At 41.6% G+C, this 23,969-nt stretch overlaps 2 protein-coding genes across 3 annotated transcripts in view; both read left to right on the top strand.

Moving 5' to 3' along the window:
- Positions 1-3,267, top strand: part of ablim3 (actin binding LIM protein family, member 3) — a 69,445-nt gene extending 66,178 nt beyond the window's left edge. Inside the window, exon 22 of the mRNA XM_084042139.1 lies at positions 1,013-3,267. Coding sequence (XP_083898265.1) covers positions 1,013-1,126 — 114 coding nt within the window. The 3' untranslated portion in view covers positions 1,127-3,267. The remainder of the gene's footprint in view (positions 1-1,012) is intronic.
- Positions 3,268-4,329: 1,062 nt separating this feature from the next.
- The window catches only part of afap1l1a (actin filament associated protein 1-like 1a), a 45,710-nt gene continuing 26,070 nt past the window's right edge, over positions 4,330-23,969 (top strand). Inside the window, exon 1 of one of the 2 annotated variants that reach the window (XM_084085898.1) lies at positions 4,330-4,485. In XM_084085898.1, coding sequence (XP_083942024.1) covers positions 4,434-4,485 — 52 coding nt within the window. In that variant the 5' untranslated portion in view covers positions 4,330-4,433. The remainder of the gene's footprint in view (positions 4,486-23,969) is intronic. The other variant, XM_084085899.1, reaches the window with a different exon arrangement.

The following is a 23,969-nucleotide window of genomic DNA, read 5'->3' as shown; positions in this document are numbered from 1 at the left end:
GAGAGACGATGATGTTGGTCTGTTGGATGTAGAGGAATTCAACTGAGGAGGAATTCAATATGATTTCGGAATCTGTTTATAATGTGCTCCAGTTTGTGTTGTGAGTGACAGGTCAGATTACCATACCAAACTGTGATGGATGTTGTGAGAAATGTTGTTTTCGTGAACAGGTTAAAGAAGGATACAAACATGGCAGGCTGCCAACACTCACGGAAGTTCAGATATACTATTTTTTTGTAGATAGGCACGGGCATAAAAGTACCTGAAGGACACTTCTGTGACTGCTGGCATCCTTTTGCATTCATTGAATTCTTCTGAACCTTGAACCCGGAAAATAGATTACTACTTATTAGTTGTGCTTGCATTCTTTCCAGACTTAGGTGTACCATTATGCAAACATTGACGATACTGTTGATTATTTCTCATTGGCACACCTAAATCTAACACACTCATTATTAATTGTATTAGCTGCAGCTGTGTTGCTTACATCACAATGTACTATAATGCCATGTTTTTACCCTTCTGTAGTTTTTAACCTGTACAGGAAAATAAACAGCCCAGGGATTCATTCCTCTTTGAGCTCTGACGTCCTACAAGCCCAGATAATTATGGACACAGACTGTTGTTGTGTATAATCACAAGAGCGGTCACCAGCAAAATGAGGAACAATTTAACCACTTAAACCCTATATAGTCCTAGATTTTCAATAATTCTCTTCTCAACTGCGACGTAGAGTGAGTATTTATCTTCCCAACTCCCATAGACCTCATCATTGCAAGTTGTCGCTTTAATAACATCTCTTATGGGGGTCCCTGGCACCAAATCCTTCAAATGGAGGGTCTGCGGTTTAATACGTATCAATTTGGGGGGCTCTTGGTGTGAAAATGTTTGAGAAACACCGCTCTACAACAATGGATTTTAGCAACATGAGAGGAATAATAATTTGACCGGGCCAAGTGGACAGACATGAAGGACTAACACTGTCATTTGCCTGTCCCTGTGTGTCTTCCAGCGTCACCTGTCTCCAGAGGACTTTGTGCGGGTGTTCGGGATGACTGTGGAAGACTTCGACCGGCTGGCACTGTGGAAACGGAACGAGCTGAAGAAACAGGCTCGACTCTTTTAACCGTGCACAGAAGATTTTGGAAAGACTGCCATAAATTGATAAGCGAACGAAAGACACAACTGACCCGTGGAAGAGAGAGAGAGAGAGAGAGAGAGAGAGAGAGAGAGAGAGAGTTAATTCCACATAGTTTCACTGCCATGGCTGACAACCTGTTCTAGTTCTCCTCACATGAACCAAATCCACACACACACACACACACACACACACACACACACACACACACACACACACACACACACACACACACACACACACACACACACACACACACACACACACACAGAGGGAAGACCTGAGGACAGACGTGGACAGACACACTGTCCCACACTGGCTCTCGTACTCCTCCACCCTGTAGTTCAGTCCCTAGAAGCCACCGCTGAGTAACAACTGGACTCACATGAGAGCAATAGACTGTAATACAAAGGTTTGACAGGTGCAAGAGTGTCATATAATGCTTTTATTAGGGATGGAGGAGGAATAGGCCCTCTAGTGGTGGCCCTCTGTAACCACAGCAGTACTAATACACAGCAAAATCCTGAGTTTTAACCACCTCCAACCCGGTGTCACTATTTTTTGGCAAAACTCTTCCTCTCAAAAACATCTCAAATAGCAGATCTACTAGCTCACAATGCATTGCAACACATTGTTCGCTTGTAGGTCAGTTATTTTCACTATTGTCATGCGACACTGTCATACAAAGTCGTATAAAATAGGGCTTACGTTGTTAATTTAACACTCAGGATTTCACTGTGCACCATGAGGAGAATTCTGGCTTTGCCTTATACTATCATTGTTATGAACTTTCGGTTTTGAGTGTGCAGCACCACCAGCAATCTGAATGAATAGAATGTAGATAAATCATTATTTATGACACTTTAGCAGAGTGACTGAATAGGTGGAGAAATGAGTGGATGTCACTTTGTTTTTGTTCTATAAGAATCCATTGATGCATATAAAATGTACACGCACCACTGCTTTTTGTTCTATCTGACATAAAATACTGTGTGCATCCTGCAGTTTACGTTGATGAGTGGGACACAATAAAAACAAGCAATTTGAGATGGACAAACATTTTCAATTGTGCACGTGACCTGAATTGACCAAGAGGGGGGGGGGGGAAGAAACCAAAGGAGAAATTGCAGATATGTACAGTTCAGCAAATTCATTTACATGTGAAATTCTGGTCAGACAGACACCTAGAGATACTGTTTCCTGTGTGATAACCTAAAAGAATGTGCATTGGAATAGACTAAATAGCAATTACCACACACACACACACACACACACACACACACACACACACACACACACACACATGCACATATGTGGCTGTATTACGTTTATATGATCCTTGCCGCAAGTTCTCTAGTGCAACAGCAGTATCTGTGTAATATGAGCGATGACACCAGTAGACAAAATAAATAAATAATCAACCTTTTGGGGGGCTACCGAAAGACCCCCAGAGCCATTATTGAAGAGATGCGTATTACTGGCATTTCATTATATTGAAATGTTGTGTTATCAGATATTAATCAAACCACTATTGGGACAGTGTTGAGTCAGATGCTGATGAAGCTGTCAGCCGCTGGCTCTGGTAAGCTTCCTTACAACTATTAGGCCTCCAACGCATAATTAACAGAAGTGCTAATCTTGCAAAACTTTTAAGTGTTTTGATGTTTAGCAAACGGATGGCAGTAAAACACCTAAGAAGCAGGTTAGGTGAGTGGTGTTGAAACCACGACTTTCAGCCAAGACAGCCCTATAATCAATCAGTCTGGTGCTACAGTATGGTGCCTTGCACCACACTCTCACACACACGCACGCACGCACGCACGCACGCACGCACGCACGCACACACACACACAGACACACACACACACACACACACACACACACACACACACACACACACACACACACTATTCCACATTTCCCAATTATGTAATTACAACAGAGTTATGGTTTAGTATTTCTGAGGTTCTTTTTTACTCTCAGTCAAACCAGTAGCCATATGTGTTCCACAGCTGTCCCTGTTTGAACGATTATCCAATAATTTTGTAGCGAAGATTGTATTCACTCAGATAAAACTCATTGACAATACAGGGGCTTTGGAGACTTTCTTTTGAATATGATTATTTTGATTTTGCCACAAAAAATAAACTTAAAATAAACAATTAAAGTCTCTTCTTTTTCATTTGTATACAAAATGATTCACAAAGTCCTTTGTGCAAACAAGTAAGAAATGCCTGGTCGTGTTCATTGTCCTAAGAAATGTCCTGGCAATAAGACTGTCTGTCTTGACAATATCCTCACTACACACTTGACAACGTAAACATCCTAAATGGGTCCAAGTTTATTTCCTGTTGCAGTGTTTGTGTGTATCAGTAGCTGACAGTGTTTGTGAATATCAGTAGCTTACAGATAAACTTGACCTAAGCTGTTCCTTAGCAACTCAATTACACAGACTGATATGGTCTACTCGATAACAAATATTTTACATTTATTTATAGTGCAGTTGAAGGGTATAGGAGCCTACCCTCATTTTCTTGATAGTCACTCAGTGTGCCATATCAACATTAGTTTAATTACATTGATGTTTAACACATCAAAATGAAATAATTCCAACTGATTTTGATTGTCCATAGGCTATACATAACCTTTATTGTTCTTCTTTAGAAATATATTCTTTCACATCAGGATGTAATGATCATTAGACTCCCACTTATGTCCCACTCCCAAACTCCTTCCCCTGCCAGAGTTTGAATGAATGTAGAATTATGTGCAGGATGTAATTGTAATCGCATATAGATGTGAGGGAACTTAATTTTACTGGCTAAGCATTGCAGAGTGCAATAGATGTAAAATTAAAAAAGGAAACCAGTACAAAATATTGTATAAATCTTATGTAATTCATATATATATAAATCCTTTAAGATATTTTCAACAAACGTACTCTTTTTTTTAAATGAGTGTGTTAATAAATAATTATTTGAAATGTTTTGGTCGGACATGATTTGTCCCAATTCTCAAGACTGGGTGTATATACAAAACAGGCTTTAGGACCCAGCAGCGCTGGACCGCCTGGCTGCAGATTGTAAGGTTCCTAAACTTTTTGGATGTGAAATGTATCAACCGGTCCGTGGCTGTGTCACACACACATTCAAACACACACGCACACTCACACACATTGTTGTGACACACACGCGCATACTGTGACACACACACACACACACACACACACACACACACACACACACACACACACACACACACATGGAGCTGCCCTGATCTTCACGGCGGTCTTTGGATGAGCTCAGCTACAGTGACAGACCAAATGGACCAGGGCAGCAAAACTAAATGTGAGTCACTGTTTGCTTTTTCGTATATTCAGATATTGGTGCACGAGTGCGTGCGTGTTTCTGCATGCAAACTATGAATTGTGAATATTATCATTATGTGTGTTGCACGCGCTGGCTGTGATTGCTCGTGTTGTTCAGTATAGTTACAGTGTTGATTGTAGCAGTTTGAACGCTCTATAGTTTGCAAAGTGAGCCCAGTTGTGGTTTATTCTGACTCCCACCTTATGACCAGTGGTGTAAAGTAACTAAGTACATTTACTCAAGTACTGTACTTAAGTACAATTTTGAGGTCTTGGAGTATTTACAATTTTCAGTACTTATACTTCTACTGAACTCCACTACATATCAGAGGCAAATTGTACTTTTACTGCACTGCAATTATTTGAAACTGTTTACAGTTTACTAGTTACTGTAGATTTTGATTGCTATTACAAAACATAAGTTAACCACTTCAGCCCTATATACATTTCGGTCATTTGAAAATAGTAGATCTACAAGCTCACAATTCGTGGCATCGCGACCCATTGTGAGCTTGTAGATCTGCTATTTTCAAAAAATAATTTAGACATTTTACACATTTGAAAACTTATTCTGCATAATGAATACTTTTACTTTTGGTACCTTAAGTACATTTTGACTTTTACTTGTAACAAAGTATTTCTACATTGCCGTATTGATACTTTTCTTAAGTAAAAGATGTGAACACTCTTTCCACCACTGGATTGCAGCAGTTTGAATGCTGCAAAGTGCGCCCAGTTGTGGTTTATTCTGACTCCCACCTTATGACTGCAGCTGTCTATCTCTGACCCCCCCCCCCCCTCCACACACACACACACACACACACACACACACACACACACACACACACACACACACACACACACACACACACACACACACACACACACACTGTAACTTGTTTTATATTATAGGAGAAATTTCAACATCTCTCTCTCTCTCTCTCTCTCTCTCTCTCTCTCTCTCTCTCTCTCTCTCTCTCTCTCTCTCTCTCTGTCAACACTATCCATGGTTGTCAGGATTCACTGTCACTGTCAGAACTCCCATGAAGGGGAACAATGTTGACTTCCTATGGGGTTCTTCTGGTTGTGAAACACCCGAGACACAATGATTATGCACTTTGGCGGAATATAAATAAAGATCCTTTGGTCTTTTGTTATAGCTGCTTTGGAGAGGTAGAAAAGCCAAATGTTGATGCAGAGCGTTGCTTATTATTCCAGAAAGTGAATCTCATTTATCTTCATTCAAGGCAAATAGATGGGGTGTAGAGATGAGGTGTTTTGAGATTGCTCAACCATGGCAATAATTGACACCGAATATCTCTGGCAGTGTATTCTTATATTAATCCATTAAGACCTGTAACGCATCTGTGTCATTTAAAAAATAGCAGATATACAAGCTCATAGAGCGGCACTCGTGCCGCGCTATGAGCTTGTAGATCTGCTATTTTTGCAAAATCGTGAAAATGTGTGCAATGTCTTCTAAATCCTAACAACTTATGTTGCTATATTATCAGTGGTTCTCAAACTTTTTCATGTCAAGGACCCCCAAAATAATATGTATTTGGCTGCCGACCCCATCAAAATATGTTGTTCCAGGGACCCCCCAAAAGCAAAGATTTGAGTTAAAACTGTTGTTTAAAAAAAAAAAAATGTATTCAAAGATTTGCAGAAAATAGCAGATTTACAAGCTCAAAGCGTGGCACTAAAATAATGGTTACAGCTCAAATCTAAAATGACACGGATGCGTTCCCGGATTGAATGGGTTAAAAAATAAAACAGCATCTCAGGAGACCTATCTATTACCTTTGTATTGACATGGCTGCAAACACAAAATGTGTCACTGGGAGTGGTACCTTACACACAGTCCAACATTGTTCCACAGTGACACCAAAAACAAATAGAATGTGAAAGCTGCAGGTCCTGGGTGTAATGATGTGGTTAGACATGGCATGACCAATGCAGCAGGTCAACTTCTGACTGACCCTCCTTGCATTCCTTTAACTGGCTCCGTTTGAACCCCCAGACCCTCATGCGGTGGTGGAAAGTAACTGAACTACTGTACATACTCAAGTACTGTACATAAGTAACATTTTTGCCTTTCCATTTTTTAAATACTTTATACTTCTACCTCCGAGGCAGATATGTTACTCCACTATTATTTGACAGCTTTAGTTACTAGTTACTTTGCAGATTTACATTATTTCCTTTATTATATATACATTTTTAACCCATCATTTCCCTCTATACCAGCAGTTGTCAGCCACTGGAGTAGTGTGGTGGTGTATACCTGCAGAAACACACTGCCCTATTTCACTTTATTTACACTTCTAGGGTCATTTTAACGTCTGCTCTGGCTTTTGTGTGCACCAGGCACAGACAGTTTTTTAAGTTGCTTGATTGATATTAATTTTGTCAGTAACGTCCCCCTCCTATATAAACCCATTGTAACTTCAAACTTCATTGAAAACACGTGATAACTGATAATATTCTTGTAATGCGTGAGGGGGCCATGTTCTTTCAATTACTTTTTTCATTTATTTTATATACAACAAAAAGAAGTTCTTGGTCACCAGAACCAAGGATGTGTGTTTAGATGAGTCTAACATGGTTAAAATGGAGTTTGAAGTTACAATGGGTTTCAATAAGAGGGGGCGTTTCTGATTAAAATATTGAACCATGCAACTTAAAGGGGAATACCACTCATTTTCAACATTGAACTATGTCTTTAATACACCTTAGAGCTGTTGTGTGGAAATAAGAAAAAAGCCCCCCCCCCTTCTATGTTGCCTAGAACTGGATAATTGATTGAGGTCATGTGATCAGTGACATATGCAAGGTGTACTTTTGGCTGAAGGGGCGGATCCATAAAAGCCAGTGTAGATGTTTAAATGACCCCAGAAGTATTTTAAAGGAAAGGTATTTATTTACCCCTTTTTACCGCCTTACTTTATACTTTAGCTCACTCACAAACGCATTGCGATGTGTTGTGGATATTATTATGTATTGTAGATCAGCTATTTTAGATCTTCTACTTTGGTACTGTAAGTATACTGTGATGGCAAGTTACTTTTGTACTTTACTCAAGTAAAATGTGGAATACAGGAGACGGGACTTTTACATGTAAAAGAGTGTTTCTGCATTGTGGTATTGCTTTGTTTACTTCAGTAAAGTACTTCTTCCACCACACATGTTTCTGTGGCTTGTCTCTGTACTTCAAGCTGATGTTGCTGACTGTATGTATCACTTATAGAGTTGTAAAAGCTTGTAGTCTAATGCACTTTATAGACCCACTGCCTGCCGCCAGCAGGTACACACATGAAAGTGATTATCAGGCCGAACTTTATGGACCTTTTTTTACTAGAATGACTTGAGCTGAGCAGAGGGGAAATACAGCAAACTTGACGGAACTTCTTTTCCGTTCTGTTGTGTTCCCACTTGGTTAAAAGTAAAGGCTGTGACGTTTATGGCGCTTTTAACATCATCCTGTAGCTCTGAGGTGTGTCTCTCTGTATTCATCGTCATTGGCTGGTGGGAGTCACATGGTCAGTACAGGTCGTACAGGAAAGTAGTTTGAGAGTAAAATGTCCATCTTCAGGCTCTACCGTTTGGATGATTGAAAACGTCCTCCTTTGCCAGCTCCTTCCCGTCACACACACACACACACACACACACACACACACACACACACACACACACACACACACACACACACACACACACACACACACACACACACACACACACACACACACACACACACATAACACACACACGGAAATGCCCACAAAAAAGACCACAGGAATTCTGCCTGCGTGAATTCCTATCTCAGATGTGTGTTTAGTGAAACATAGCAGGATTGTGACCCCGGGGCAGCACCCCTGCTGTTCCTGTTGCTATCTCTTAGCTCTCTGGTTGGCTCTTGCTGAATGATTTGTCTTGGGGTTTATTTTGGGTCCTTTTGTATCTCTAAAAAGCTGTCTGTGGGAAGCTCAAGCTAGATCCTGTCTGTTGTCAACTGAGATTTGAAGCATGATAAAGCAGGTGAGAACTCGTTCACCTGCTCTTTGTGGCAAGTGACTCGCTGGTCACAGCCAAACGGTGTCCAAGGACCTGTTCTGTTCTGTATCATTATTCACAACGTTCCTCCAGGAATCATTTGAATACATACAGTACTTGAGTCTGCCTTGCTTTGCTGCCTGTTGAAGGAAGCGTAATGCTTAATTACTTCTATACCTAATACAATCCAGAACTTATTCGAAACAATAAAACGTTGTTATAACCAATCGGAGATTTGGACCCTGGTGTCGGCATCATTTCAGTTACCTCGCTCTGTCAGGAGAGGACATTAATACTTACATATTGTAGCTTTAAAGGCTGTGATGCACAGCCACCTTCTTTATGAGGCAACAAGAACCTCAACAGAGATGGAGCTCTCAAAGGAAAAACTGGATAACGTCTTGACGTAGCAACAAGAATCACAATGAATGAAGTCAGCATACTGGACTGGCAGTCATAGTTGCTTCTCATTGACCTTGCCTTACAGTGTTGCCTATGTATCATTGCCCCTAGAGATGACTTGATTTTGAAGTCTTTATTGGTCAAGAAATGTCTGGGATTACTTTGTGCTTGCTCCACCATCCAGCTCAACGGAGCTTGTTGAAATGCACACGTCAAGCCAACTGGAGCAGCAATGAAATGGATGTTTTGTGTCCAGGCTGATGTTAAATGTGCATTCTGAAAGGCTGAGAGCGTCAGGTGGGTGTGAGAGGGGAGAGGTTGTCCCCTCGGAGACTCATTTCAACGATGGGATTGTCCATGATTTACCCTGGCTGTGCTGAATCACTCCCACTGTTCAGAGGCGCATGCATTCATACAGGAACTCAGCACTGACTAAACAGAGACAGTGTATGGCCCATAGTGGTGAATATATACAGTATAAAACATACTGGTCATGTAGGCACAAGTCTGCTACATAAACATGAATTGCCCATCAATCCATACCTCCTTTCTGCCACTGAAGAGCTGGAAGACCCCACATTCCACAGCTATGAAAAGAGACGTGTGTGTGTGTGTGTGTGTGTGTGTGTGTGTGTGTGTGTGTGTGTGTGTGTGTGTGTGTGTGTGTGTGTGTGTGTGTGTGTGTGTGTGTGTGTGTGTGTGTGTGTGTGTGTGTGTGTGTGTGTGTGTGTGTGTGCATGCTTGGATGCACATGTGGTAATACAGTATGCAAATTCTGTTTTATTCCCACAGAAGCCCCAGTAACTGTCTCTAAATGCCATGCATGTTAATTGATGGTGACTCAACAACACAAAGACCAGCCCTCAGGCCTGCAGATAATCTTGTATTTCTATGTAAACAGGGATTTAAATTTGCACTGGCTGAATTAAAACATGGTTGAAAGCGATATGCGCTAGCAGGGCAAACAACACTGCACGACTAAAAACCTGTTCCTCAGTCAGTGACAGTAATCATACTGTACTATGTGAGTTATGCCATTTCTGTTCAGTTTAGCTGAGGTTAGACCAACAAGTTTAATCATGTAGAGCTAAACTGATGGCGCACATTCAGACATTATGTGTGTTTTTTAACACAATTTAAAGACACTACTCCTGCTGTTTTGAACTAATCAGTACAGAACAGTACAGTGTGTTGGCCCCATGCAGACCTAAGCTGTGGATCAGGGCCTTTTGTGTAGCCATTCTATAGATGTGGAAATCCCCCTCGTTCTCCCAAGTGAGAGAAGGGAATCACCATGGACATCTGACTGAGATATGTATGTATGTGTGTGTGTGTAAGGGTTATGGTCAATCCCCTCTCAGCTGTTTTGTGTTGTGTTTCCATGGTAATGTACTCTATAACATTACAGAAAATGTCCACACAGTACGTATGACAGACAGTTACAAATGTGTTTGGGCTGTTTTGAGGCTGGCTAGATTGTGTGTGAGCTGTTTTGAGGCTGGCTAGATGTGTGTGTGTGTGTGTGTGTGTGTGTGTGTGTGTGTGTGTGTGTGTGTGTGTGTGTGTGTGTGTGTGTGTGTGTGTGTGTGTGTGTGTGTGTGTGTGTGTGTGTGTGTGTGTGTGTGTACCCAAAATTATTTAGGAAGGAAACTTGTCTCACCTAACCTGCTCCTTCAGTTGTTTTACTGCCATCCATTTGCTAAACAACAAAGGAGAACAAAACATCAAACAACAAAACATGTTTTGCAAGATTAACACTTCTTGTTCTTGTGTTAATTATGTGTTTGAGGCCTGTAACGGCGGGTTCACACTGGACACGAAAGCGCTGAGAATTGGTGCAAAGTGAAATTCTCAACGTGTGAACAGGAGCCTGACTGTTCACACCGAAACCGTAATAACATGTTTGTTTATCCAGTTTTGATGGAGTTTTTATCTGAAATATTGTCTAAAGTTTTTTTTACAGATGCTGAAACAATCGCTGCACATCTGCGGAGCTTCACAGCTTTCGTTTAGAGACATCTCTACTGTCAACTGCCCGCAGCCGTGCATTGCCAAACTTCCTCTCGCGGAGGACTCGCGCGGCGAATGTCAAGCTTTGATTGACTGGTGATTCGATCATAATTGACGCATGGAATTAACAGTCAGACTTTGCGGATTACAGAGAAATTAGATTGGCAGTAATCTGACAGAAAGAGGGAGGAAGCTAGACAATGAATGAATTTGTATGAGAGAGACGGGGAGGCAGCCAGTGGTGATGTACAACTGGTAATCACATGCCGCGCTACTTTCATGGCCATACGTAGACATTTCAAGGCTATTATTATTAGGGCATGCCTCCTGGCAGAGATTTGGCCTCTAATGAGATGAGTGCACTTTTCTAGTTCTGTCATGAAACGCCTTGACTCCGTTCCAAAAGACGGCACGGATATCTTTGCAATGCATGCCTGTCATAAACTCACAAATTGACTCTAAAGGTTGTTGTTTTGGATGTGATTTAGAGCGAGTTCTGGCTTGTCGCTCGTCAGCCGTCCTTGTTCAAATGTGAGAGACGGAACGCTTCAGCCCTTAACCACTTAAGCCGTATTTTATACTTCCTCGTACGATGGTGAGGCCCAGGAAGAGCTAAAATAGCCGTTCCACAAGCTGAGAATACGACACGTCGCACTGCTACACGTCGTAACTCACAAGCTTCTAGATCCGCTATTTTTACTATATTTCAGTTCACCTATAATGACCAGATGCCCAAAAATAGGGGGTTGAAAGTAGTTAAAGACTGATACCTTTCACATCACAATTAAAGGCTTATCTCACAGCATTAAATCCACCTAAACGGATTCTTAAGTCACCCCTCAATCTTACATTGGATTCATTTTGGAGTGTGGCCAGAGGCAGAAAGAGGCAGAAGGTGACGGAGGGTTTAATGAGATATACATACATATATACAAAACAGTGTCCCAGATTTCTGTTGAACCCCAACAACAGTGTCCTAGTCAAACTCCCATTAACATGACAAATATGAATCCCTAGATACAGACAAAGCAGCCCCTTTTCCATCTCGTGCATGTATTTGTGCATGTGTGCATGCATGCGCGTGAGAGAGCCTGTGTGTGCGTGCGTGCGCGTGTGTTTCTTACCGTTGTCTGTACAGCTTCAGTTAAGCATCTCTCTCAGTATGTGAATACGTTTCTGTGTGTGAGACATAGCATTGTAGTGATCTCATAAGACATAGGGTAGATATGGGCTCTGAATAATACTGACAACACTGTAGGCTCTTTGTCTGAGAGCGGGCTGACTCAACCACGACTGTGCCGTCCACGACCTGAATGAAAGGGAGAGCAAGCCACAAAATTAATGAGGACGAAGGGGGAAGAGAAAACGGAAGACGAAGCAGTCGAAAGTCAACTCCAGAGAGTTCAGACAAGTGTTGTGTCCGACTTCTATCCTGTCCAGCTCCATGACCTCTGACCTTTGACCTGACCCTAGTCGCTCAGACACAACGGTTACCACCTGGCCCAGTGCAGTTCATGTCACTAATAGAGTGTCACTGTAAAAGCACAGATATCGTTTTTCTTGAGGAAAAATTCACATAAGTTAGATGGAAACTTTTGTGATTGCTCTCTAGTTGTAGGTGGTGGTTATAGTCATTCGATTGAATTTAGCTTCCTCAAGCAAGTGCGAGCTCGCAGAACAAGATGACAGCACGCCATGTTCTGACTTTTATTGAACACACAGAGAATATATCTTTGCACAAGCCATATTATGTGCTTTTGAGATATATGTGAGTCATCTGGACAAGACAGGATATGAATTGGAATAGATATAATTTGTGATGGTCTAACAAGCAGATGTCAGTTGTACTTCAACAGTGACTTCCTGTATTTTTGGGCCTGCAGTGTCTTGATAAAGGAGAGCACATGGTGTCAGTCAGAAACATATCTGTATGCGTGCTACACCGCTTAAGAGTGATCAAGTACAGTTATAACATTACGTACAGACAATGGGATCATGTGGGCCAAGCCTCCTGCATATTACAACAGAAACATAACCAAGGGTACGAGGAGAAATGAGCACTAGTATGTGCTGACCTGACCTGAGACCCGTCCACCTTGACTCTGTATTTCTCCTGTGAATGCAGGATGACTGCGCACTCCCACTTGTGCAACCAGACACCAAGTGAAGCAGATTACTGGAGTGCAATGGAGCCATGTACTCGTGAGGGCACTGCACGTGTCCGTATTTGTGTCTGTGTCTATGTGTGTGTGCATGTGACCACAGTGTGCTAATGTACTGCACAGTACCGTGCATGTATGCATGCATGCGTGAATGCGCAGTCAAACATGAACATCAAAGCCTCGCGCCCCCCACCCGCTGCTCTTAGACTGGCTTTCAAAGCCAGTTAATACTTAAACAGGTGAGTGGGAGGGAACGCAACCCATAATTCTTCCTTGTCCGTCGTCATGGAAACGACCCAGCCACCCAAACGAGGCCTCCCCCTAATGGCTTTGACGAGATGTCTGCCTCCCACAGTGAAAGGCTCGTTTCCCCTAATTAGAAGGGGAAGCATACTCCCAGATAGTTCTTACTGGTTGCAGGTACTGGTCTAGGAACAGTGTACTCTCCATAAATCCACCCTAAAACTGATTGTGAAGAAGAATGTAAATCTTACCTCAGCCATTGTTGGTCTTTGTTGAGAAGGGGCTCCTCTGAATTTAGGGACACTAATTACATTTCAAAACAATCAAAATGTAATTTCCAATACAAGAAATATTAGATTATAGATTATCTGCTGCACCATCGTTGTTGCTAAAGTTTGATTACAAAAAAAACGCAAAGGCAATTCAGCCATTCCAAAATCAAGTCAACAAGGAAGGAAATTAATATAAAGCCTTTGTTATCGTGGCTAAATCAATAACAGCAAAGAGCAAAGCAATCCAGGCACTCCAAAATCTAAGAAAAAGTAAACAAGGAAGGAAATAAATTAAAAGTGTTTATTATAGTAGCTAAATAAATTGAAACATGTTGGCTTTCTTAATGATTTAGCCACTATAATAAAGGAGTTTTATTTATTTCCTTCCTCATTGAATTCTTCTGGTTACTGAACGCTGCGACAAATACCCAAGTGGTAATTTGTTTATCTCACATACCCATAGCCTTATTTAGACTCAAACACAAGGAGGAAATAGTATTTTATCAATGCAGCAACCATATTTGACATGCCGAGTTCATTCCACAGTGAGGTCTCTCAAGGTGACAATTAATTCATCACCCTCTCAGTCCTTTTATCATCCAGTTCACCCAGGGCAAATATGGGCTTAGTACTGTATGTGTACGGTGTGTGATTAAATACAATTATTATCAGTCTTCTTTGAAAAGAAAAGCTTTGTGTCCAAGCTTAAAAAATAGTGCAATGATCAGCGGCCTGCATATCCGTGGGGGACGAATGGGGGGTCACCATGCTTATTACTCAGGGGTTGTTCCCCACATAAAACACATTTTGGAAAATAAAATGATTATACATCATAAACCTTACATTAATCACTTGTAAATCCCCCAAATGCATTAAAGTGTAGAGAGTTAAGCCTGAGTTATACTTAGTTGCTCACCGAAAATAGCCATTCCACAATCATGTGACGTGTTGTGAGCTTGTAGATCTGCTATTTTAGGTGTGCAACACTGGCACGCAACTAAGTATAAATCAGGCTTAAGTCAGGGTTACAGTTAGACTTATTTGGTGTTATTTAAGATTATAGTTAGTCAGGATTAGAGTTAAAGTGAGTGGGTTAGAGAGCCTCCATACATTTTCTCAGAATAATTCTTGCAATTCTCAGTTCTTTAGCTCTGGTTTGCTTGTTTGTACTGCACCTGAACATTATGAAGTGTTGAGCTGTTGGTTGTATTTTTACGATAACCTGAAGCATCTTCCTGTGTACCATATAAAACAATAGGAGGGACATGCTCGCTCTTCCTTATCCATTTATGATTCCCCCTCAAACCAAATAACTGTTTCCACATGTTCAACTCACCTGCCACCCAAGTCAAGCATGTGAACTCGTTTGTGTATCAGAATTACATTATCAGAGGTACAATTAAATGCACAGGAATTTGACTTGGTGTTAGTTGGTACATGTCTGTCTGCCCCTGACATTAACATTACATGTGAAAGTCATTTCTGGTATTAATCTCATTGGCTGGTTAAATATAGGTAAAATAAATCAAGGGCAAATGCTTGTCTTTTTGAAGCGTATTCCAGAGCCCCATTATGTTTTCATTCATTCGTGACACAATAAGTACAGCAGGTCCTTTCAGTTCTATCTAACACGGTATCTTGTGCGTCTAGAATAGGGCCCACCAGAGACAGTACAGTCAATGGAAGCAGGTCAGCTGACAGGAAACAGGAAACATAAGGCCGGAGGTGATATGTGATGTCATCAGTCCAAACAGGAAGTCCATCTCCACATGGGGCATCCATACAGCTGGTCGGCCCATTGGAAAGTCACTCCGTAGCCACATACATTGTATGCAGAGTCAGAGCAGAATTGGTCTCCAAGGATCTTCATTGTTCCATTTAATGTCTGCATTGAGCGGGTTCAAGAGCGCAGTGGTGATGAATTGTTAGCACGTTTGTAAAGTTAGCTTTAAAACAATTGTTTTCTTCATACAGTACCAAAGGCATAATAGTGTCCTTTTAAACTGAGGGAGCGTGTGCTACCTCATGTAGCATCACTCAGATTTCTATCGATTAGTCACCCCATGGAGACTTGAATTCATGGACATTCTTTTGTTTTTGTCGCATTCCTAAGCCAATAATTTGATGACTGGCAGCGGTTCCGTTAGGAGACACAAAGAGTCTCCTTTGTGTCTCCTACCGGAACTGCTGCCTACCTGTCCGCCGGTCATCAAATTATTGGCTTAGGAATGCGAAAAAAACAAAAAAATATCCATGAATTCAAGTCTCCACGGGGTGACTAATCGATAGAAAGATTTTTTTTTTGGGTGAACCAAACCCTTTAAAATACTCTGTTTGTAATCATCTTAAAGTTACAATCTAAACGTTTTTATGTCGTTTGCCTTCCTCTCCTGAAGGTAACTGCAAGGATGTCCGAATTTCAATAAAGATGGTGGCGCACCTAGTGTCAAATCCGGTGCGCCGTCTGCTTTGAATAACGTTATTGAAGTACAATAGACACATAGGAACCCTGCTGTCTGTGTTCTACCTTAACACCAGGGTCTACATTTCTCAATGGAAGAGAATGATGACCACCTCTATTACCACTGTAGATGTGCCAGTTATATTGTATTAACCTACTCTACCATACAGATTGGTTCAAATGTTTTATTCATTAAAGGAATAGTATGTAACTTTGCGCTGTGTTTGCATAACAAAACTATACATTTTGTATGCATCATTTCCCTCTTTACCAGCAGTTATCATCCACTGGAGTAGTGTGGTGGTGTGTTTACCTGCAGAAACACATTGCTCTCTCTCTGTATTTTTGTGTTTTCAGTCACTGTTTGTTTTGGTAGCCCAAAAACATCCCCGTCTAGCAAAACAAACAGTGAAAACACCAAAATACAGCGAGAAGGCTGTGTGTTTCTGCAGGTAAACACCCCCACACTACTCCAGTGGCTGATAACTGCTGGTATAGAGGGAAATGACAGCCAGGAACAAAAAATAAATGATTGTTTGGTTATGTAAACACAAGGCAAAGTTACATACTATACCTCTAAAATAAGTTAAGATGATGATTGAATATAGCTACTTGCAGAAATAATGGTTCTATCTCTGATCTGGAAAACACCTTTTTATGTGTGGTCTTCCTATTATCTAGAATAGATGATCTTTATAATATAAAGATAATCGAGATACTGTAATAGCAGGAAAATATTACTGTATGCAGGTGTGTTGAACTTGCTGAACCTTGTTGTGCCCCTTGAGAAATCGGTATTGCGTTACACCTCTGTATTCCAACATATTGTTGCTGTCAGGCAGAAACCACTTATCTCCATATGGATTTTCGTAAATGAATACCCCACTACTTCATCATCATACCTCAGTGTCAGACAAAAAGTAGCAAAAATGGAAGATGCACAAGCGTGTACATCTTCTATTTTTGCTATTTAAAAAAAATGACAGATTCATCCTGAAAAGTAACCGCTATGGGCATATGAGGTTTCTACCCGTCAGCGACGATATATATTATCCTACCTATGAGCTAATGTGATTTCTGTTTACTCATCGTGGTCTCTGCACATATCAGCTGTCTGTGGACTGCCCAGACATGCTCCGTGTCGGGGCCAGGAGGAAAGAGTCACTCTTGGGAAATGCCTGGAATCTGAGGAGTGGTGTAAGTGGGAGGGGATTTAATCACGATAGGGAATCAGGCTGGTGAGAGAATACAATGTGAGCATTGCTCTGAAATCCTTGAAAACCACAAGTACATCTGTTGTCGACCCATCTGGCTTGCCTCACTTTATATGAGCGCGTGCGTGCAGTGCACGCTCACACACATAACACACAGACACCTAGGTGATCTACGAGACGTGAGTGATAAGCCTGAGGTTTTTCCAATAGGGAGAGCTGACATATCTGTTTCTATCTATATTTTCTACTCTGTGACTCAGCTGTTTTTGATCCGTGTAAGTCATGTCCCTGCTTTGATGTTTTTGCTGGGATGGGATGAAGATAGCATGGTGATAAAAAGGCTGCCAGTAGGTTATCAGAGTCTTAACGGCAAGCCTCTCCTGTGACTCACCTGACCAGAGATACGTTTGTGCTTTATCATGCATTTGCTCATTATGCTTTTCTCACATCTAAACAATTGCTGGTCATGAGAGAGGGAGAGGGAGTATGGATGGGGAGGGGGTGTTGGAGAGAGTAGCCAGACAAATGAAAATTTATTCAGAAAGAGACCGCACACCTGAAGGCCTCCTATCAGTTTGACAAATGACTGTATCTAAAATAGAATGCAAAAGAGACTATGACTGCTGCAGAGTGATAAAAAGTACAACTATGACAGTAGAGAGTATTAACTGCACACCACTGTACTTTGTTCCCGAGGTGAGTCTAATACAGCATTAGTTCAGGTACATCAAACAGAACAAGTGAGTGAGTAGGTGGAGATGGGGAAACAGGGAGGTCATTGTCTACAGAAAAATAATAAAACAAAAATTAAAAAAATAAATTGAAATTCCCAGGATTCATAACCTAATCATTAAACGGTAGTGTGAAGTACACTCAGAGAACATAAGGATGTTGATATCAAAGGGGTACAAGTGTACATGTCCAACAAAATACTGCAAACAACAGTGCCGGAAACCAATAAGGTGACCTACTGACTGTAGTCTGTATTTCACATGCTGGGGACAATTTAGACAGTTGGCAGACATTCTTATCCAGAGCAACTCTTGCAAAAATTGCAAGTTCAGAGTAAATGGCATGAACCCAAGTCAACAAACAACAGGGTAAATGGTCTCATAAATAAAGAATACAATTTATTGCTACAAAGTGAAATGGGGTGAATGAGTCTGCAAATGCTACGATTGAGTTTAAGTTTATAGTCTCTGGTTCAACCACACACAGACAAGTACGGACAATAATGCAGTGGATTCCACACACACACACACACACACACACACACACACACACACACACACACACACACACACACACACACACACACACACACACACACACACACACACACACACACACACACACACACACACACACACACACACACACCACACACTTAGATATATAAACATGCATACACTCACTCGTACACATACTTGGGTAATCACATTTAGTCTCTTTCCCTGACATGCTCACTGACTCTCTCAGTTTCTGATCTCTCAACAGATCTGGATCATAGTAATATTCACAGTTAGCATGGTCACCTGTACTTGGTGACAAAAAAACGATGATCATAAAGACTGTACATGTAAATGTTGCATTTAGATGGCACCTTTATCCAAAGCACTGTACAATGTGTTATGTGCATTATATTCACCTATTCACACACCACACATGTTGTTCCAGGGACCCCTAGAAGCAAAGACTAGATTTATTTTTTAATGTTCGCTTTAAAAAGAAAACATATATATATTCAAAGATTCGCACAAATTGTCAAGATTCTTCTGTATAAAATATATCTATATATCTATATATCTACTATTTTTGAATAGCCAAAGAAATCAAAAAATTACACAGGCGCTTTCCCGGTCTTAATGGATTAAACGTGTCCTGACAGTGACTGAGCCTTCTGTACATTTTTGCCATCGAATTTGACCATCTTTTTACACGTTTTCTGAAAGCTTATGGATGATGCACAAAACTGAGCAGTACCACCAGAAATGCACCAGAAATGGTGGGGGCAGTGTAGTGTAGCCCTTATAATTTCCTGTGTTAGATTAGATCAGACTTTATTGTCCCGGAGGGATATTGGTTTCCCAGCCAGTTAAACATGGAACGCATAAGAACAGCAGACAACACACAACATACATACAGTAAAGACAATACATTGAATCTCCAAAGTACACCCATTCTTCCTCCGAACACACAACTCGTCAGCGAGGCAGTTTGTTTAATGCAATGGCTGAGTGGACAAAACTCCTACTGAAACGAACCTTTTCCCATCTCTATAGCGAGATGGTACTGCCCCAAGGTTTAGGGGGTGCAACCAGCTAACACCTGTCACAAGGTTAGTGGAGAACATTGTGAAGCTTGACCTTCCCTTGAGACTTCATCACAAACTGATGGACCCCTTTTCCGCCCAATTCAGTCATTCAACCAATTAATTCCTCCCCACACACATATCTGTGTGTTGTCACTGCTATTGAACCCTACTGGCTCACCTGTCAGTGAGGAGGAGCCCCCACTGAGAGGGCGTAGAGCCTTCGTCCTGCTCTTCTCCCTCGAACACGGTCCAGTAATACGAACTATGCAAACGCAATTATTGTGTTCATATCTATGCTTGACAAAGCCGAATGCACCGCGGTGGATTCCAACCCCTAGGCTCCGCAGTGGTGGACAGCTACTTTACCACTGCGCCACCCAAGCAACAAACTGAACTTCTTAACCTTATTCAATGATTCAGATTAATCATCCCTGTTTATTCCTTAAATTCTGTACTTTGTGTGCACCAGCAGTAATTTGGTTATCACCATTTGCGTGTATGCCAGCGCCTAAAATAGTCTCCTGTAATTCGTCTAACGATAGTGGTACAGCATTGCTTAGGGTTTGATTGCCATCCTCTGGAACAAAGTGACACTGCACTTATGTAATAAGTGACCCTTTGAGAGAACCTATCTATAACCGATCAACAGCAAATGTTTTTTTTTGCACGCTACACTTCCAGTAGGCCAAGAAAGTGCACCTTTTTTTTCTTTTTTTCGGCCTCATGGTGGCACTATAACCGCCTGTTTCACATTTGGCCTATAGCCTAAACTCTTGAAACTCAGATTTCCCCTCAAATTTGAATCACACATTGAGGGGCCTCTAAACAACACAGACCCAAAAGTAATTTCAACATGTTGTGAGCTTGTACATCTGTTATTTTTGCTATGTTTGAAAATTGGAATGACATGCCTAAAATAGTGACGCCAGGTTGAAAGTGAGCCAAGTTAAGTCTGTCTGTGTAAATAAAATTACCAAAAGTATAAGAGCTTGTCATCCCTGAAGAGAGACAATAAAGATGTTAAGGACCGCTTACTGTAGCGGGAGATAGAAACTATTGAAATGACATGAATTTGAACTTGCCGCATGACTGTGATTGTTGTGATTGGTTGAAGATCAGCAAGGATTATGGGTATTGTAGTAGATGAGCAAACGTTACGCTATAAAACATGTTCTCACAAATGAAGTTAAAACATTTGCCTTTATTGGTTGCAACAGTAAAATAAATAATGAAATAATCTATAGCTCCATCAAAGATGGGGAAAATCACAGTGAAATCTTGCTGCCCCGGTCTATGTGAGTTGGTCTAACCCACCCCCCTGGTTCTCAAAACAAACATAAGAACTAGTTACAATTACTTTAGTTTAGTGAGAAACCATCTGTGTGTGTTACAGCCTGTATCATTACCTCTCCTGTGTTTTAGTGCACTCTGTCAGAGTTCTAAGTGAGTTCACAAATTTACTGGGGAGGGCAGAGTTCACCTGTGGTGGCTTAGTCACAGTTAGGAGCTGGATATGTCAGGTCATATCCAATACCAGCACACTGTTTCTGCCCTGACCTCATCACAGACAGAGGTACACACATTGCGAAACACAGGAAATATGTCAGTTTAGTAATCCTCTGTGTGAATGTAAAAGCTCTCCTCTATTAAGGTGGTGACTGGTCTTTCAATTGAATTACTCATCGATAAGCAAGCAAAGAGCTCGGAAACAAGACGACACCAAGGTACCTTCAAATTACTGTACATGTTCTAACGTTTATTAAACACACAGAGAAAATACCTTTATCGAAGTCATATTACATGACCGGAAGACACAGCATGTGAGTAATGACTGATTACAGAAGTAAGCAAGACAGGATATGAATAGGAAAAGATAGAAAACATGATGCACAACGATGCCCCTCCGGTTATGCAATACCTATTGTACCCATTGTCCCATGTACTTTTCCTAGTACTTTGCCCACAGTTGCCCACACCCCGGCTTCCCTGAAACGCCAGGTTGTTGTGCCGCGTAGCCCGGCCAATCAATTAAGCCCATGGCCATGGGTCGGGTTGGCCAATTAGGGAAACCGGTGACCACATCCCTCCCAGACACAGAGATTTGGTGCGTCTTCCACAGAATGGCTGCATCATTCGCAGTCCCGGGCCAAACAGATGTGGTTTTTCGGATCTCCGAAACCTTTGGTCAGATCGAATTGCCACTTGGCACTGCAGTTGAAGTTGGATAGTCGGATGACGCCCGAGTTATGCTCGTGACACACACATACACAGGTTTTGTGAATTAATAGAACACTAGCCAGACAGACAGACAGACAGACAGACAGACATACATGTATACACACACACACACACACACACACACACACACACACACACACACACACACACACACACACACACACACACACACACACACACACACACAGACACACACAGACACACACAGACACAGACACAGACACACACAGACACAGTCATCTTTCCAGGAACAGGTATTGGGTATAGTAAAGGTCTTATCTACAGATTGATCTAAATTCTACACTTATGAGGCAATTTATGTTTTGTCTCTCTCTGTGTGTGTCACACGTGCCTTTCGTGCATGAAAATGTATTCCTTCCGTTGTTGTTTGTATTTGTGTGTGTGCAGCATTGGCACCAATGTGAGTGGAGGCAGCATGTTGGATCGTGTTGTAGAGGCTCCTGGGTTTGTCTCGGGCTGCAAGTCATCCACGTGCTACCCCGAGGTGTCTGGACTTGTTTCAGCTCCTCCAACACACCCTCCACCATCTCTCTTCTCTACTCCTTTGCCCTCTATATTTCCAAAACATAGGCTTGTGACCCATTTTAGCTAGCGGAACCGTTCTTACGGGTCGTGACTGAGTTAATATACATTTTCCCCCACAAAAAATTAGCTTGTAGATAAGGTAAGCTCTATAAATGGGGATTAAATTGTTAATTCATCATGTGTTTTTGTAAATTTGTGTGGAAGATAGGGCTGTGAATCGTTTGCTATCTCACGATTCGATTCGATTCCGATTCTTGGGGTCACGATTCCGATTTTTATCGATTTTTTCAAAATAAACGATTCTCGATTCAAAACGATTCTTGATTCAAAACATAGGATACATTTATGTAACTTTTATAATTGTACAGGTTTTATCAACTGATAATAATGTAAACACACAAAGGTAAATCCAAGTTCCTCCCCAAAAAAAATATATATATTAGTATTATTTTTATTTTCTTGAAAATCGATTTTTTTGAAAATGAGAATCGATTCTGAATCGTCCAACATGAGAATCGCGATTCGTATTCGAATCGTTTTTTTCCGACACCCCTAGTGGAAGACACCAAATGTCTCTTTTGGGTCTCGAGCTGAAAAGGTCTGGGCTCTACTCCTTTGCCCTCCATGTCAGTGGTTGTCAACCTGTGGGCCGGGGCCCACTGGTGGGCTGTGAGAATAACATGAATATTTTTAAAGTTGTTGAAATGTTGATACCATAGTGATATCAAAATAACAACTTTAAGTATACTAAGTTAGTTCCATTGATCCAAGCTGCGACACAATCTAATTGCTTGATGATCATTAAAATAAACATGCTATGAAAATGAACGAGGCCCACCCATTTGGCCACTTGGTCCGCGAACGCTTTCAAGATTTTCAAGTGGGGCCTGATCCACAAAAGGTTGAGAACCAGCGCTCTATGTGAAAACGACAGATAGCACCCAGACCTGATATGATAGCAGGCAGCGTGCATCTGTGGAGCCTCACTGGGACATGCAGGCATCTTAACGGCCTGTTATCTTTTTAACGACCTCCAACTCCATCGTTGAGCCCCTCTGTTTCACTGCAGTAGCACAGCGCTCTGTCTGTGGTAATGTTAACAGCAGGTTGAGATGGACGCTCGGGCTCCGGCTAGAGTTAAACGTTAACATGGTGCACTCGCTGACAGACTACACATACACACACACACACACAGTTGAAGAATGTGGGTTGGCTATTGTGTGTGTGTGTGTGTGTGTGTGTGTGTGTGTGTGTGTGTGTGTGTGTGTGTGTGTGTGTGTGTGTGTGTGTGTGTGTGTGTGTGTGTGTGTGTGTGTGTGTGTGTGTGTGTGTGTGTGTGTGTGTGTGTGTGCCCATGTGTGTTTACACAGCAAGCCGGCCCAGGTGCAACATGATCCCTAGAATTAGAGCAGAGGGGTATCCAATAAGGGTATTACACACACACACACACACACACACACACACACACACACACACACACACACACACACACACACACACACATCATGCACCAGCGCCTACCTAACCCCCCCGCCCCAAGAGAAGA

This window comes from Gymnoscopelus microlampas (genome assembly GCF_963454915.1).
Source record: "Gymnoscopelus microlampas genome assembly, chromosome: 18".
In the NCBI taxonomy this organism is placed as follows: Eukaryota; Metazoa; Chordata; class Actinopteri; order Myctophiformes; family Myctophidae; genus Gymnoscopelus; species Gymnoscopelus microlampas.
The sequence above is the reverse complement of the archived record's forward strand: the minus strand, read 5'-3'. Positions and strand labels throughout refer to the sequence as shown.